Here is an 18,475-nt window from a genome sequence, read left to right on the forward strand (position 1 = left end):
GCCCGGCGAGAGGTGACGCAGCCACCCACCTGATGACACAGTTGCCGCGATTGGACGCGAAGATGACGATGGGGGCGATGGAAGACTCCAGAGCACGGTGCAGGTAGGTGAAGCACTCGATGTCCAGCATGTGAACTTCGTCAACAAACAGCACACCCGGGACCAGCTCGGCGATGCCCTGGTCGATATACTTGTTCACCACCTTGTTGATCTCCCCTCGAAGTTTGTCTGGGAGATGACAGGATGGCAGTGGTCAGCCCCGGCAGAAGAGCTGCTTTTCTCCTCTCCTCTTCCCGGTCCAACCTAAAGCCAACCCAATGGCCGGGGTTCCTGCTAGCAAGGTAGCCCTGGGTGGGCTCTGTCCCCAACCAAGACTTCAGTGTCACCACCTAGAAACAGGGAGGATCCCACCTAAAGGTCAGAGTTGACAGCCTTCCCTGAAAATGAGTTTGCTCAAGTCTGTGAAGTGGCTTTGATAGTTGTGCACAGGACGGCCTTCTGCCTCCCGCCTCACCTCTGCAGGACCTGGCCCGTCACACTCCCTATTGTGCCTCATTATCTACCAGCACCCCATCTAGCTCCTGGCCTGATCCTCACTTGAGGTTGTGGGGGCATGAAATAGGTTTTCATATTTCAAATAGGTTTTCAAATTTCCCTGTCGCTAGCCCTGTGTGACAAAGCCCAGGTTAATTAACTTTCAGTCAAGTGCCTCCTCGGGGAGGAGTCCTGGACGGGTGAGGGCTTTGAAGAAAAGAGGGACAAGGCCCTCAACAGTTCCATAACCCATTTCAGGTCACAGCCCTCATTTTCCAAGGCAGCTCCTGTATCTCCATCACCCAGAGGGAGCTGTTCACAGATACAACAGGAAGATCCGATGCAGTGGATTCCACCAGGCCAACGGCAGGGACTGTCACAGGGGCAGCACCTGCGCACTCACAAAAGGTCTCTGGCTACTCGCCGCCGATAGTCTCAAGGTAACAGTGGTTTTAATGTTCAGCCAACATTTAAAGGTGACAAAGCTTCAGGTGGTCATTAGCTAGGAGAGGGTCACTAAGGTCCCAGGCAGTGCCCAGAAGCTGGTAAGGGCGGGAGCAGGGAAGAAGGGGGCCTCATGCGCCTGGGATCTCAAAGGGACCAGAAACTAGGATGGCTCTGGGGCCAGAGTACACCATTGGTGACGGACCAACTCGGGAAGACAGTGCTGTGGGAGGCACGGTCCAGGTCAGGTGCCCTCCTGGGGCCCAGCGAGCAGAAGAACCCGGGTCCTGCCCATCACCACCCGCCCAGCCGGCCTGCTCCAGGCTGCTCCACCTGTGATTTCTGTCTTCTTTGGCTTCATCAGCTGGCCCATCATTGACAGGATGTCCTGGCCGCCCTGCGGAAAGAAGATGGGAGTCAGCCTCACTCCCTGTCTCTTGCAAGTCCCTAGGTCAGCTCAAGAACCCTGTGGTGTAGACACCAACACGCCTCCCCTGGGAGGCTTGAAGGAGCCTCTGGACTCAGAGAAAAGTTTAGTGATGCCAAGACTGTAAGACTCAAACACATTTCACGGGAAGTGGAGCCAGCTCTTTCCTAATCCTCTCCCTTGATTAGCCACACGGGACTCTCCACACTTCCGTGAATACCCACGAGCTTTGTCATGGCTCCGGGCCTTGTGTACTCCAGTCCAGCTGCCAGGCATGGTGCTCTCTTTCCCGGGAAGCTCCAGTCCCCTAATAATAGTCAGGCCAAATGCCCTCTGGGCCCATGTCCCTGCCCAACACTCCTACCTGGGACTGTCAGTCAGTGCGAAATTGTGCCACAATCCCATCCCCACATCTCCTCTCCTAGACTTGGCTGAGGGGTCCCCGCAGGGCCACTTATTATCCACCTGCGTCCTCCCACCAGCTCCTGTCAGAACAGTGATCATATGAGCAGTTGTCACAAGCCCCCAGGACACAGACGAGGCTCACTAAATGCTGAGCAGCTAAGGAAGCAAATGTTTCCAGGCACTCCCATCTGACCCCAAACAGCCCTGCACTCTAGGAAGCAGAACAAGATCACTGAGCCCCCAAATCGGCCATCTAGTTGATGACAGGGCTCCTGGCTTCTCCCTCCCAGCCCAGAGGCTTCCAGGGTCAGCTGGGAGACACGAGTCCTACCTCCGGGTGGTAGGTGCCAGCAGGTACCAGCAGCCTGGGACCAAAGCTCTAAGGTTCAGGTTTCAAGCTACAAAACCCATCAATCCTTCCCTGCGAGTGAGGAGATGGTCTCTTAGGATGAAGGTGAAATCAAGCTGAAAGGTCAGCAGCAGGGAGCAGTTATGCTTTGCTGCTTTTAGTCACATATTTCCCAGAACGGTCACAAGGCAATGCACACTTTCCTACATTTTATTAGCAAGGTGTAAGTGTGCATCTCCTGTCTAGAGATACACACAACAGTGTCAGCACAGCCAAAAATCTGGGGATTTCACTCAGCAGAGGCAAAGATGCAGCTCTGTCAGGCTTTCTGAAATCCTGTAAAGGGACAAGAGCACTCCTGCTCTCCAGCAGGAACACTCGGGGCAGCCAGCCTGGAGCCCACTACTGGAGAGAAGCCATGAGGCCACTGGCTGGCAAGCTCAGGCCAGAAGCTTGGCTGGGACAGGAACAATGCCCACGAAATCATCTGTGACTCGTGCATTTGAATCGGGACAAAAGAGCCCCCTCGTAGCTCATGTCGATGTTAATTGCTGAACATCACAGACAGAAAAGGCCCGCCTGCCAAGTGGCAGCGGGACCCTGACAGTTCATTCCCAGAGCTTCAGCGTGGCCCACACACAAAAGCCCCAAGTGTCAGACAACCAGGCAGCACGCGAGCATGCGTACCTGGGGCCGTGCGTTGGCCACATCCAAGTCGTGCAAGGTCACGTCCTGGATGATTTCCTTCTTCTTGTGCACGTCCCCCTTTGGCAAGGGCACGTACTCTTCAGCCTCAAGGTCGAATTCTGTGGCATAGGTGTCACACCTGCCCTGCCTCTGCAGAAAGAAATGCAAGTGCCCATGAGCTTCCACTGCCAAGTCCCCAAATGGCACAGTGCTAAGTGAGATAAAGGTCTCAGTTCCCAGAAGCGGGCCTGACAGTCTCCTTGACAAACTCCACATATGCCCCTCGCCCCTGCTGCCAGGAGAAACCAGCTATCTGCTCATCACCAGGCTCCAAAAATCCAGTTGAGAAACACCTGATACCTTCTCCAAGCATCTCTCCCCTCTTTCTTTTAACTGTATGCAATTCCCGATAAAGGGCAAACCCAGTAGATTAAATGGAGACAGAGGGAGCTGCTCAGACTGCTTTGTAGGTGGGTGATTTATCGTACGATATGAAGTATTATGCTCATCCATTAAACAGTGAGCAAACTGTAAGGGAAATCAGACAGAGAAGAATGCCAACTAACTCAGCGTTCCTCCCCACATGCATATATCTCAGGAAGAGTATACTAAAGCGATAAAAGGAAGATTAAATGCCCTGCACATTTCAATTTGAAAATGACTAAAGTTGTTTTGGTTTCTCACCCCATGGTCCCCCTCTAAGCAGGTTTTAGTATTTTTCTAACAGACTGCGTTCATCACAAGAAGGTTAAAGGATGAAGGTGAAGGGAAGCGGAGTTTATTCTGCATGAGGGGTAGCTGCTGACCTTCGCTCCATACTGCACCGATGTCAGCCCCAACACCCGAGCCCAGGGCAAGGACCCCCTGTCACCCAGGCTCCTCCTGCAGACACAGCAGGTGGGTGCTAGCCAGGCAGCATTACCTTCACTGCACCGCTGTTGGCTTCGATGTAAATCACATCTCCCGCCTCCACTCGCTCTTTCTGCAAACTTTCAAAGATGCTGGGGTCCAGCTGCAACGCAATGAGGGGGACTCAGAAAGCTGTGGTATGTGCCCTATTTCCTTCTGACCGCTTCCGGGGAGCTTTCTGTGACAGCCTGGCACCTCTGCCTGTGTGGAGCACTTCTCAGCATTTGGGACAATGGAGCCCAACGGGGACTGAGCAGACAGGCACAAGAGGGACACTGCTCTTCTTCCCCCACCAGAGAGGCTGGAAACTGGCAGAAGGGTTGTTTCCGGTTTTTGGCTGTGTTGCAGTGTTAGGGGTGGTACCCAGGGCCTCCAACTAAGCTACATCTCTACCCTTTTTTATTTTTTATTTTTACAAAATGCTCTCACTCATTTGCTAAGCTGTCCAGACTGAGCTTGAACTTATGATCCTCCTACCGCAGCCTCTTAGAGGGTTGGGATTACAGGTGTGTGCCACCACAACCATTTAATAAAGGGTTTTCAAAGAAAGCTCTGGCTGCCTTTAGAGGGGCCACACCACCCATGGATCCTTGCCTGCACCCTCTGGCAAGTGCTGTCTGCTCCCCCTGGCTCTCCCCACCCATGGTGGTGGGGGAATTTTCCCCCGTGAGGCACCTGCCGGCCATTTGATGGTCTCCAGGCAATGGTGCTGGACAAGGCTTTCCACCCAGCCCCCTCATCCATGGAGCAGCACCAGGTGCAACCCCAGGTAGGCACAGTCCAAAGGGAAGCATGCGCCTACATCCTCTCGGCTGGGGACTGCCACCCTCCACACTCACACTCACACAGGGGGCTGCTGTTTTCCCGGGTCACCTAGAGTTACAGCCCCCAGGGCAGTCTCCCTGCTAAGGACCCAGCATTAACTGTGGGTTTCTCTAGGTTAAACTTCAAGGGGAGCTGTATTATATAATAAGACTGTGGTAGGAAACACTTGGGCTCTGCCCCAAACAAATTAATGAATAAAACCCAAGCCTGGTGAAAGAAGCCAGACACAGAAAAGAACACACACTGCATGATTCCATTTGATGAAACGTCCCTGAGAAAGGCCAATCTATAGAACAGAAAGTAGATCAGTGGTAGCCTAGGGCTAAGGCTGGGAAAGGCAGTGCCTATTAGTGGAAGCAGGCTTCTTCTGGGGGCAGAGAAAACCTTCTAAAATTAGACTGTGGTGATGGGTGTATGACTGTGAGTAATTTAACATTCCCTAAACTGAACATTTAAAATGCGCAAATTGCACGTAAAATTATCTCAACAGAGCTGTTCCAAAGCCACCGCCTAGCAGCAGACCCTGGGACCCGCCTCTGGCTGGCTATGCTTCTGAGGGGACAATGCCAAGGGTCCCCAGGGAAGATGCTGGGAAGGCGGGCAGGACACTAACGCCAGTCTCTTCCCTGAATCCCAGAAGCCACTTGCAAACTCAAATACCCACGGAGCATTCTGAGGCCCTCCTCTCCAGATACCTTGTATATATGCTAAAAGTATCCAAAAGTATTCATTTTAGAAGAAAAACGTATTTTCTCCCTTACATTATTTTCTTAAAGAAACTAGGCAAAGCAGCTAAAATTTAAACTGCACATCTTATTTTCTCTAGATGACATTGAGTTAAACACTTTTCTTTTTTTTTTTTTTTGGTTTTTTGAGACAGGGTCTTGCTATATAGTTTCACACCAGCCTTGAACTTATTATGTAGACCAGGCTGGCCCCTCAAACTTGCGGCGATCATCCTGCCTCAGCCTCCTCAGTGCTGGGATTACAGGTGTGAGCCACCAGGCCCACTGCCCCAAGCACTTTTATACCGGTTAATTTCCCAAATGAACTGAATGAAGAGGTAAACACTGAAAGTTGGCATATCCTACTAAGGGATCTAATTAATGCCTGTTGGAGTAACAAGGAGGAGGTGTAAAAGATGTGAAAGGCAGGCTCCTGAGACCCCACAGGAGAAAGAAAAATGGCCCTCTGAGCAAGTGACATTTTTATGATCTCCATAAAGCAGTGACCAAGAAACAACCTTACAGAACCAGAGACCTATAAAATCAGAGTGCAGAGTAAAGATGGAAAAATTATATGGCCAATCTAGTGCAGTTTATAGATGAGAAAACTGAGTCTCAGAGAGTGCAGATGACTTCCAGAGGTCACACGGCAACTGGCAGGCAGACGGCCCCATCCCTGAATCACCTGTGCCACCACAAGGTGACTTTCACCTATGAGTCTTGGTCCCTCACCTGTGGACAAAGGAATGAGACACACACACACACACACACACACACACACACACACACACACATAGGCAAGCATAAACATACGTGACAATATGTGGAATCTTCATTGAAGCTCTTAGCCCAGGGTTTGGCACACAATAAAGGAGAGGCAAAGTAATCATGTCATGTACTACTAATAATAATAAAGTCTGCAGTCTCGACTGTCCCATTTCTCTCACAATGATGTTAAAGCTCCCATTCCACGGGACACGTTCTGCCCTCCTAACTGAAGCAAGCAGTCATTACTCCCAGTTACCAGATGAAGGCGCACTGCCCAGAGATGAAGTTGCTTGCCTAATGCCACATGCCTGGAACAGTTAATCACAAGACTCTGATGCCAAAGGTCACACTGCTCCCAGGCACCTGCTGCCCGCCTCCTGAAGGTTTATGGGACAGGTGCTGAGGAAGGTCCCCAACAGCTCGCAGTGTCCTCTCCACAGAGCCCTGACTCAGGTTTCCAGGCCGGCACATGAGCAACTGCAATCAGGTGTCTACAGAGGTCCCCCAAGAGCTGTGTGCCCCACGATCACATCACCATTACTGCTATCCCACCGCTTTCTGTGCAGGTGAGCACTAGAAACTGGGAAAACTAAGGCCTAGACCTTCACCCATGGTCATAAGGAGGGTACAGGTTGGCAGAGGTGATTCCTTGGCTTAACCCCAGGTAATGTTTATCATACATATGTGATTTCCTAGGAGTGAATAAAAAAGGTGAGCCAGGGTGAGGAGTGCCCGTAATCCTAGGCCACTCAGGAGGCTGAGGCAGGGGGATCACAAGTTCCAAGCCAGTCTGGGCAACTTGGTGAGATACTACCTCAAAAAACAACAAATAAAATAACGGCTTTCTTCAGTAAGTCCTCCTGTGTCCAAGCCCTCCACTGGGTACTGGGTACTGCTTTATACACACACAATCCTCCAACGGCTCTGTGACCCACAGCACACAGGCAAGGCACCCCGGACACAGACAGGTCACACCATCTGCTGAAAGCTACACAGTGCCGGGAGGCTCAAGAGAACAGAGCCCTGGGACGACACTCACCTTCAGCTGCTTGGTGCCTTTGGCGGTCTTGAGTCCTATGATCACATGGCTGATGGTTTTGCCGTACCCTCCCATGGGGTTCTCAGTCTCACACGGTGTTAGCTCTGTCACTTCGCCTTCGTAGACCTCCTTGGTCTCCTTTATCCGAAGCCCTGGAAGGGACACAGATGGGCCACAATGAGCAGCGGAACCCTCCCCACAAAATCAATCCATCAATAGCTCTCTTATAATCTCCTTAGCCCCAAACTTCCACATCACAGAGAACGACAAATCGCCCTTAGGAATGGTGCACTGGAGGTTCAGCCCAATGGTAAGTGCTCTCCCAGCATGCGCAAGGCCTGGCTTCCATCCCCAGCACCATAAAAATAAAGAAATAGGTAGATTAAAAATAAAGTGCTGTAACTTTAAGGATGTCACCATGGGCAGAAAAGCAATAAATACAAACTGGAGCTGCTGCTATTCAGCAATGTGGAAAAGCAATTTTATTTCAGCTTTCAAAGGAACTCTCTAGGTTCAATGCCAGAGAAGTTATGATTCTCAAAACTGCCCCAGACCTCAGAGGGTGAGACATAGCATTAGCTGCTCATCTGGTCTCTGTCCCCACAGCAGGCGACTCCACTGGTGAGTGGCACCAAAGGCACCGCCTTCCTCTCTGCGTTTGACTCAGAAACTCTCAGTCACCACCTCAGTCCCGGCCGAGCGCAGACACAAGAGCCAGCAGGGCTCGTGCCCAGAGACGACACCACACTGGCCGGCACGGGCTCTGGCTGAGCGTACCGGACCCCCGGACAAAGGAACCGAGCTAAGGTCACAGCCCCCCCGGGCACAATAGCAGCACTTGTCCCCAGAGCAACAGCACTTAGTTTTTGTATCAGAATATGGTAAATGAGCCAGGGATTTAGCTCAGTGGTTTTGCTGCTTACCTCCCAAGTTCAATCCTCAATACCAAAAATAAAGAATATGGTAAATGAAGAAAATTTCTCTCCTCACTCTAAATATTGCCCTGATTAGCTGTTTAACATGTGTCTCTTCGTTATCTAAGAACTGTGGTCTCCACTCCTCTTTGAACAATGTCTTTGCTTCCCAGAGCCGTGGGCAGCTGCCTGCAGACTCAGTGTAAGAGGAAGCTTCCTCACTGTCTTCTCAGGCTTTCTCCATGCTGACCTCCCGGAGACCTGCACGTCCACGGCACAGGGACACACAATGCCATGACATGTGACCCAGACCACTCCCTGCTGTGCACAGCACAGCCCAGGGCCTAGAAGCATGTGGCAGGCACACAGGAAGGGGCGAGTGAACAAAGTCACACAGGGCAAGGGCACTGTCACTTGGCACCCCAGCACCTGGGAGGCACACCTGCAGACACTTCCACACGGCCCACATACAGCCCTAGGGCTCAAGGTGGGGGGTGGCCAAAGGGCACAGAAATCCCAGTCTCAGCACTCAGTGAAAGCCAGGCCCGATGGAGTAAACCTCCTCATCCCTCCATGACACCCCTAGCATCACATTAAAATGAGAAGACAGGGAAGAGAGTCTTCCTCCTGGTAACTGAAGGTGTTCAACAGGAAGACAAAAGCACATCGCTGAACACTGCTTCACACCCACCTCACATACACACGCTCACATGCACACACAGACCACCCCTCTCCACAACCCCAAGTCCAGGTCAAGGAATGAAATGGCTTCCTCTGAGGCTATGCCAAGCCACGAGGGAGTTAGCAGCTATTAAGTTTATTGTCAAAAGGATTTTATAGGCCCACCGACGGGCCACGCCACATCCCCAGGCTGCCAGCAATTCTCGGGTCACACTGGACACACGTGAACTGGAAGATGTACACTGGAGGGCCCTGACTTGTAGGCAAGCTGGCAGACCACATCCACAGGTTATCGTACTAACCTCTCCTGGCAGGGGCTTCTTCATCCACCCTGGAACCCCTGAGCAGTGAGGACTGCAGGAGGGGCCTGCAGCTCAGCCCTGTGACACTGCCAGGGTGAGTGCCCAGCTCCATCTCACAGCAGGAAGAGGTGGCCCTTTCCTGCCCCGTGACAGACCCAGGATTCTGGCCGTAGGACCAGGGCCACCTCCTGGGCCAACCCTAGGGCCACAACTCTCAACCTCCACAACCTTGCTCTGTCCTTTGCCCCCTCCCAGTTGGCATGTGCCCACTAGCATGTGCCGACTGACCCTTCTGCCAGCCCGTGGGTGCAACTCTTGTCTCTGTCTCCTTTATACTGTGTCCCCAGGGGGAAAAAGAGAGATGGAAGACACACGCCAATCTATTATGTATACACTTGTTTATGTCTTGATTCAAACAATAAGTCTAAACACACTATGCCACTCACAAGAATGGAAAGCCAGGTGTGATGGTGCACACTGTAATCCCAGCACTCAGAAGGCTGAGGCAGGAGCATAACACGTTTGAGTCCCATCTGGGCAACTTAGCAAAAGTCTACCTCAAATTTTAAAAAATGTAAAAAGGGTTGGGGACGTAGCTCAGTGAGAAGGACCTGGCTTCAATTCCCAGCACTGAATAAATAAATAAAGACCATCCCTCACTTGGGGCAGCAGAGATGGCGATCACAAGTGGACACAAAGGTGCTCAGGGGTACAGGTGATAGTCCTTCTCAAGTGGGTGCTGGTTTCCTGAGTTTTCTTTACAGGAACCCACTAGGCCGCCCATCACACTCTGCACTTGCCTGTGTCTACACAAAGTTATCAAGTTGAGTTAGAAGAAACAAGTAAGTAAGCGACTCCATGGGACCTGGTGAAGGAGGGACACAGACAGCTTGGGTTAGGGACACTGCTCTCAGCCTCTGCTGGCCCCTGGTTGCAGTGCTCAATCTTCAGACCCACCTGAGGAGCATCTACCATTCCATGCCCCACGAGTCTTGGGCTTGGGTTACTATCATTCATCATTCTCAGCTCACAGCTCCCTAGCAGATCCCAAAGTCTTCCCAGAGTGAGGCCCTTATCTAAAGAATAATGAAGAACTCTGTTCTACACACACATATACACACACACACACACACGGAAACAGAAGCTGCTCCCAAGGGCAGGATGCCCTGATGTGGTTCTGGTGTCCCTGCCACCAAGCTGTCTGTCCTGATATGGAAGCGTCCCGCAGGGTGCCAGGTACTCCAGGGCACTTCCCACTTCACCTGCACATTATCTAATCGTGTAGTGGGCGCCTTCCCCTAGAAACCCAATAGGGACAGAGACGCTCAGATAGTCAGGGGAGGAAAAGTTTCCTCCATCTGATAGCTACAAATGGAAGTTTTGGAATAGTCCCAAAAGAGAGGACAGGTTTCATTTCTGCTGTACCAAGTCCTCAGTTACTGAAGAGCAAGAAAAAAATATTCCAAACAACACGAATCTTTGCAAAGAGAAGATTGTGACCAACTTGGAAAATGACTTACTTTTAAAGGGAACTTTAGTTTTTGAAAAAAAAAAAAAAATCAAATCTTTGACAGCCCAGGGAGATAAATTCTTCCACTGGAATGCTCACCTATATCTGACATGAGCCTCGGGCGGGAAGAAAGGCATTCCCATCTCTCACTAGCCCCACATTTGTTTAGTAGTTGCTCCGTGCTGACAAGTGGCCCGGATGCTGCTGGAGGACAATGGGACCGGCTGTTAGCCAAGAAAGGGGCCGAGCTCGCGCTATCTCTGGCAACGGCAACACAAATGACACAGGTTTCATCTGCTGGCTCGGGTTTCTAAATCCCTGACAGGGACCTTCATCATGTCAAGGAAACGGCACAGACTACTGGCGTTTCATTTCTGGTGGGCTCTCACTTCCTCCCGCCCCTGCCCACCGAGCAGGAATTCAAAGGAAGGGAGGTGGGAGCGGTCAGCGGCTGCCCTTTCATACTGTGGCGGGGTCAAGAAATTTCTCTTCACCTTGCTGCCATCAAAAGAATCACACTGTCCCTTCCCCTCAAAAACAGCAAACTGCAGCCCAGATCCCAAGGTCACTTGCATCAGAAACCATTTAAGCTACCTTTAAGCAATCCAAACACAGAAGCACATCTGAAGGCCAGTTTGAATAGATTTTATCACTACCCCAAAATTAGTTTCTAAATAAACTTTGGGTTTTTTTGGTACTGAGGATCGAACTCGGGTCCTTGTGCTTGCGAGGCAGGTGGCGGAACCACTGAGCTAAATCCCCGGCCTAAATAAACTTTTTAAAGTATTCAGATATTCAAATCAGCTGTAACAGCTTATTGTTCACATCATTAAAATGACGAGATTGATAAAAACACTGGCACATGTTTAAATCAGAAAGTCAGCTGGGGACAGTGGCCACACACCTGTGGGTCCGGGGCTGCAACACCACCTCAAAAACATACAGAGAAAAGAAACAAAAAGCACTCCGAGAGATTTGAAGCCTTTTTGTTTCCGTTCTTTTTTTGAGACAGGGTCTCACTATGTAGCCCAGGCGGGCGTTGAACTAGCAGCAGTCCCCCCTGCCTCAGCCTCCCGAGTGCTGATTTTAAACCCTGGGCAATCCTGAGTCATCTCTACTGGTACTCCGGGTTAAATGTAAGGATCCAAGGAATAAAATACATACAATAATGTGGGCTGAAGCCAAAAGACATAGTGTCGAGTTAAAGAAGACAAACATGAAGAACACACACAATGTGGTTCCATTTAGACCCAGTGTGTAGGCTACAGATGTGGGCATATGCGGTGTCGATGACCGAGTATGAATTCCCCATCATCACACACCTGGCAGAGAGGACTGCAACCAGGGAGGGTTGTGACGTCCCGGCTGCTGGCTGTGCTCTGTGTTTTGAGCTGCATGGCAAATGCATCAAGGTTTATTTCCTAACTAGCTAGTGTTTTATGTGCTCTTTAGGTATTTGCTACACTTGAGCTTATCAGGCAACAAAAACAAAATTCCTATTTTCTGGTAAAAGATATTTCCACTAAGAAATATTGGGCAGGGTTTTTGGGGGGTTTTGTTTGTTTGTTTGTTTTGGTTTTGTTTTGCTGTACGCTGTACCAAGGGTCAAACTCAGGACCTTGCACTTGCAAGGCGGGCTCGGTGCCACTGAGCTAAATCCCCGGCCCATTGGGCTAAATTTTTAAAGAAAGTCCACATTCAAAGTGACACCACTTTTACTGGTAAGGGCAGTTCACCATCTCTGGTCACAACAGCAGGCTTGCACAAGCGAGGCCTGGGCTTCATCCCCAGCACCACGAAACAGTGAGTGAGAAATGGGATGACACCATCCAATGCTCACAGGGACTTGGTTGGAAAATAGATGACTGCAGTGCTGGGGGGGGGTGCCTGGCCATACCTGAGGGGCCATGGGCACAGCCGCATCCTCCAAAGGCCAGAAGTGGGGCACGTGACAGCACCCAGGGCCCATAGACCGACACTATTATTGTCTGTCACCACACATGATTGCCCTAGGCTTCTCTGCTCCAGGGTCTACCTGCTTCTCTCCCTATGCAGGAAAACCTCACTGGGTACCCACTCTGCACCAGGAACTAGAGCTACAGAGACAAACACGGGCCCTGCACTCTGGCAGCCACGGCTCCTCCCTGTGCTTTGCCATCTCTCAAAGGAGCCCCGTTTTCCTTTCGCTTCCGCCCCACATCTAACCCTTCAGGAAATCCTGCCAGCCCTAACTCGCATGCAAACAGACCTGGAAGCACTTCCGCTGTCACCGGTCCAGACCACGCTGCCGCCAACACCCACTCGTCTTCTCCATCCTTCGTCCGCCCTCACCCTCATGCCTGGCTCCACAAAAGGACCTTGTCAAACTGAAGCCAGACCCCATGGGCTCCGGGCCCCTCCAGCTGCTTTTCCAAAGCCCTACCTAAGCAAGACTTTACTAGTGTCAAGTTTTCATCATTTCCACGTTTTCTAGGAAGTTTCCATCTTCTGAATGCCAACCTTCGTTCCGGGACTGTGATGTGTACAGGCTCGGCCAGTGTCGTGACTATGACCCCACAACTACACCCTAGAGACCTGCACACATGTGCCTGGAGATGGACATGACATTTCCTGGCTGCCTTGTTTTTAAAAGCGAAAACTGAAGAAAACAAAAAACTAAACATCCAGAGCTTGAAACATTTCTAGCTAAATAGATGGACCTTGAGACCAAACTCTTAAGTGAAATAAATCAGACACACATGTTTAAGTACCGCATTGTTTCTTTGGTGTGGGAAACTGGAAGTGGAAATAAAGACTAAAATGTATAATAGATATTTGGACAGGGAAGAAAATGTTCAAATGGGAAGAACAAGGGAAGAGGGAAGGAAAAAGGAAGGGACAAGAAAAAAAGGAGAAAACAGAATGAATTTCAGAGGATTATTTTACTCAACAAATTTTTTCTTTCTATTTTTATTAGTATGCTTGTAGTACATAATGTCTACATTCCTTGTGGGGAGTCAGTACCTGCACATAACACATCCCTAAGGACATTCAGGTACAGCTCTAGGCCCTTGGAGCTACATCAGTGAAATAAAAAGTCAAAAATTCTCAAAAAAAATTTTTTTTAATCATTCAGCTTAATAAAAGGTAGTAGTAATAGTTAAGGGAGTAAGTTATTTTTATTAGCAAATCTGAGGAAAGTTAAGGGTTTGCCTAGCACTAGACCAACATTCAGAAAGGGGCTGAAAGACTTACAATTCTCTCCTCACTGCAAATCTGCAGTGCTTGGACAAAGGGAATCAGACAGGTCACTAGCAACTTCTTTAACTTTCTGAGGCTTATTCACCTTCTCTTCCTTCTTTTCTCTTTTCTCCTCTTACCAGCACTGCGGATCGAACCTAAAGGTGCTGTACCAGAGCTACACCTCTGGTGTTTTTTATTTGAGGCAGTTTCACTAAGTTGCCCAGGCTGGCCTAGAAATTGGAAGCCTCCTGCCTCAGCCTCTGGAGTACATGGGATTAATGTCATGCACCACCAGGCCTGGCCTCCATTTCTTTGCAAGCAAATGTAGACTGATCCTTTTTGGGGAGGGAGCAAAAGCCTGGCACCACTCTGGAAGCCCAAAGACAGAGGAGGCAGCATCACAGGCACAGGGCTCTGCCAGTGCCCACACAGCATCTCCTCTCTAAGAGGCCGCCTCGCCTGGCTCACCACCAAGCACCAGAGCATTCTGGCAGTCTAGTATACAACAGCACTGGCTCAAGTCCCAACCTTTTCAGCAGACAGTTGTCTCTCAAAGCAGAAGATTGCTGCCAGGAAAATCGGACTTGTTCTTAAAAGGATGCTTTACAGCCACATTGGGGGAGGACTTGCTGGGCAGGAACCCAAGGCCTGTATATGCTAAGCACACACTCTAGCCCTCAGCTACATGCCAAGCCAAACCATCTATCCTGACCACATCAAGAAGCCCAGCTCTGTAACTGGGCTCCACATTCACTCCAACTGCTGCAGAAGCTCAATTTGAAAAGCTGCAGTTTGGTTGTTCTGTTTGTAAAGACAATGGCAATGTGCAGGGCAAGAACACATCACGGAGGGCATCTCCCCAGGACTCAGTAGAAGCCACTCCTCCACACCCACGGTACCCACCGATGGCCCTGCGGAAGTTCTCCATCAGCACCTCTGTCTTCTTTATCTCCGTCGAGTAAACCTCGCTTCCCACCATCGGGCAGAAAGGAACCTTACTCCCCAGCTCCTGAGCAATGGCCAGAGCTAAAGCTGTCTGTGAAAGACAAGAAGGACATCAGTCTGTTTCAGTCCTCAAGACATGGTGATTTAGAAACATGTGATAAAAGTTATTAATCAGGAAGGACCAAGTAGCTAATCCATTCAGTTAAATTAACACCAATAGGCATATTTTTCATACAGTCAGTGATGACCGTTTTGGACATCGTTGTATTTTATATCATAAATGACAACGCTGACCAACCCCATACTTACAAGTGTCCCTCAGGGAGCCCTACCCAGCACAGCCCAGCCCTAAGCGCCTCCTACACTCTGACAGTCCAGCAAGTAGCTGCCACTCTACCCCCACTTGCAGGAAGAAGCAAATGGAGAAAGGGACTAATGAACACAGCTGAGGCACCATGACCTAGGAAAAGGCAGAGCAGAGAAGGAAACACTGGCAGTAGGGCCCAGTGAAATTAGTGTGCTCTTCCAAAACTGTCCCTCACCAGGCAGGCATGATGGCGCATGTCTGTGATCACAGAACTCGGGAGGCAGAGGCAGGACTGAGGAGAGTTTGAGGCCAGCCTGGACTATTTAACTACTTGTCTCAGAGACACCTGCTCCTTCAACCTCACAACAGGGTCTTACCTGACCGCATGAAAGCTCAGGGCACCCCTGACCAGGGTCTCTGAGATCCTGCTTCCTGTTTTACAAATGCAAGAAACTGGTGCTTAATTTACAACCCACTGGAAATCAGTAATGAAGGAATAAGCTGCTTTTTGTTCCTTTTATGGTATACGGCTCACTGAGTGGAGAGAGATGTGTTAGGAGACTTCTGGAGCTGTGGGTTGGCCTTAAGCTGCCTTTGAACCTTCACTGAAGTAAACTACAAACTGATGTCTGGGAGTAACTGGCCGGCAGATGCTGAACAGAACTGGATGTGACTGATGTCTGGTCAAACATCAAGAACGAAAGGCAAGGGCCAGGGATGTAGCTCAGTGGATGGAGTTGGATCCTCATGGTGGGAAGTGGGGAACAACAAAAGGTAAATTCTCTAAGGTTGGTACAGGACTGGGAATGCCATGGTCTGATGCTTTTTCCAGTTCTGCTCAACTCTGAAACCAGAGTGTAAGGAAGGGCGCCTCCCAGGTGCACAGTAAAGAGGCCAGCTCACCACTCAGGAACAATGTGAGCTCAAAAACAGTGTCCACAAACTAGCTGGGGAGCCGGGTGCAGTGGCACACACCTACAACTCCAGTACGCGGGAGGCCGAGGCAGGAGGATTGCTGTGAGTTCAAGGCCAGCTTGGGCCACATAGCAAGACTCTGTCTCAAAAAAAAATTTAAAATACAAATAAAAATTGGGCCAAGAAAGGTTCTTCTTAGATTTTCCTTTCAGTGCCCCTTTGGTGATAGCTTTGGCAAACAGTAGAGGCTGGGAAGGCTCAACATCCAGCAGCAAAAGAAGCTCTAGCCCCTGAGCATAAAAACTGGTTTCGGTCCTGACTGTAGCTATCTTCCTGTGAGCTTGGGCACTCGGCAAACCCCTGTCCCTGGCTTCCTCCCCATCTGGTGTGGTAAGAAGTGACAGGCTGGACCCCAGGAGCACACTACCTGCCTTTAGACTGATCCTGTATGGCCCCACAGCCCACGAGTATTCTGAAATGTGATCTGTGGCCACTCTTTGAACACTGGGAAACCGGTGAACATGCAGCCACTCAGCTTGTCTGGAGGAAAAGAAGGTCTGGCCACAGCGGGCAGAGGCTCCTAGGCAGCAGTTGATGCTGCAGCAGGGCTCCGACCAGCACCATGGGCCTGTACCAATGCCCCTCGCAGGCTGCTGTACCCTGGGCATCTAGGGTTTGCATTGAGAGAGCAGGAGAAATAGCAGAACCAGAGAGGCACAAGGAAAAGAGCAGCACAAACACCAGGACACCATCAGGCCAGGGGCTGGCCAGGCCCCTCCTGCCCAGTCCTTCTGCCTCCTCACCCTGGGATCTGTACGCCCCAAATAACACTCTCAGCTTCCAAGTTCAATGACAGTGACCGTATCCAGTTCAATGGCAGGTCTGAGTTCTTTCACTTAACAGAGACCATCAGCATACTTCCATTACAATATGCCAGATACCTGACTAATGAATGCCTCGTGCCTGTGTAGTTTCCTATAGTACAGAACAGTTACAATACCTACCCCTTCCATATAGTACTGAATAGCTCTCACTGTGCTTCCAACCAGCCTGTGAATTGGATGTTTTAGTTTGTATTTTACAGATTAAGAAACTGAAGGTGCAAGTTTGATCCCCGGTACCAAAAAAAAAGAAAGAAAGAGAGAGACAGAGACAGAGACAGAGACAGAGAGAGAGAGAGAGAGAGCAAGCAAAAGAAACTGTAGCTGGGCATGGCAGCACACACCTGTAAACCCAGCACTTAGAGGAGGCTGAGGCAGGAGGATTACTGAGAGTTCAAAGCCAACCTGGACTATAAGCAAGACCCTGTATCAAGGAAAGAAACTGAAATGCACAAGTTACCGATTCACCTAAGGTCAAAGAGCTAGCAAACAGCAGAGCCCGGGTACAAACCCAGATCTCCAAAGCCATTATTTCTTGTGTCCACCCCACCAGGTGAATGCCAAGTGGCACATAAAAAAGAGGCTGAGGAAATTTACTTTCAATCTCATCTGAACATCTCCTTTTCTAAAACTATAACCATAATACCCCATTATGAACAGTGTGAGGTCGTCGGCAGGATATGGCGGTGCACGCGTGTGATCTCAGCACTCAGGCGGCTGAGGTAAGAGGATCTCCCTAGTACAAGGCCAGCCTGGGATACATAAAGAGACCCTGTCTCAAAAAACAAAATAAAGGGCTGGGGATTTAGCTCAGTGGCACCGCGCCTGCCTTGCAAGTGCAAGGTCCTGTGTTTGATCCCGGTACCAGAAAACACAATAAAATACAAAACAAAACAAAAAGCTAGAAAATATGAGAGGCTGGAAAGCAAAGCGGCCCAAAGGCAAAGCTCTAGCCTGAGACTTCCCAGCCTTGGTCCAAATCCATTTAGGACCAGGCAGCTCCCACTGCGGAATCGGCCCAGCAGGACAACAGCAGCACTTCAGCCTCCGACTGACAGCTAAATGTCACTGCAGGTGCATGAGACAGGACACCCGAAAACCCAGCCCAGACAGTGCAGGGAAGGGGCCAGGAGGGGACATCAAACTGCCCCAGCAGGAAAGCACCAGAGCAGGAACCTCAACTAGCTAGAGTGCGGACAGCTGTGAGACAGAGCACAGGAGACAAAGACAGGAGAGGTAAAGGCTGAATTTCCAGAACTGGGCAGAGACAGAATACTGAGATCCAGGAAACAAATAATTTCAGGTAGGAGAAATACAAATAAATCCACCTGTTATACACCATAGTAAAGCACCAAAACCAAGCACATCTCCAGAACATCCAGAAGGAAAAGTTAAAATCCTCCCAAGAAACTGTTTTCCAGTTTTTTTGAGACAGGCTCTTGCTGTGTAGCCTAGCCTGGCCTGGAACTCATAGTGATGATCCTCCTGCCTCAGCCTCCCCACTGCTGAGATTACAGTTATGTGCCACCATACCTAGCAAAATCCTCAAAATTAGACTTCTTAAAAGCAACAACAGCCAGGGACTTAGCTCAGTGGTTCCACTGCCAGCCTCGCAAACGCAAGGACCGGAGTTCGAATCCCGGTACCAAAAAAAAAAAAAAAGCAACAACAAAAACCAAAGGACAC

The 18,475-nt window shown here is 50.1% G+C and overlaps 1 protein-coding gene across 1 annotated transcript in view; it reads right to left on the reverse strand.

Annotated features, from left to right (window-relative positions):
• Window positions 1-18,475, reverse strand: part of Ruvbl1 (RuvB like AAA ATPase 1) — a 34,763-nt gene that overhangs the window by 10,447 nt on the left and 5,841 nt on the right. The window contains exons 3-8 of the mRNA XM_010617301.3: window positions 14,645-14,777; window positions 7,113-7,264; window positions 3,769-3,858; window positions 2,847-2,996; window positions 1,312-1,375; window positions 30-228 (exon numbers count right to left, since the gene is read on the reverse strand). Of these exons, the coding sequence (XP_010615603.1) occupies window positions 30-228; window positions 1,312-1,375; window positions 2,847-2,996; window positions 3,769-3,858; window positions 7,113-7,264; window positions 14,645-14,777 (788 nt within the window). The remainder of the gene's footprint in view (window positions 1-29; window positions 229-1,311; window positions 1,376-2,846; window positions 2,997-3,768; window positions 3,859-7,112; window positions 7,265-14,644; window positions 14,778-18,475) is intronic.

This window comes from Fukomys damarensis, unplaced genomic scaffold (assembly GCF_012274545.1).
Source record: "Fukomys damarensis isolate Sample0158 unplaced genomic scaffold, DMR_v1.0_HiC HiC_scaffold_37, whole genome shotgun sequence".
In the NCBI taxonomy this organism is placed as follows: domain Eukaryota; kingdom Metazoa; phylum Chordata; class Mammalia; order Rodentia; family Bathyergidae; genus Fukomys; species Fukomys damarensis.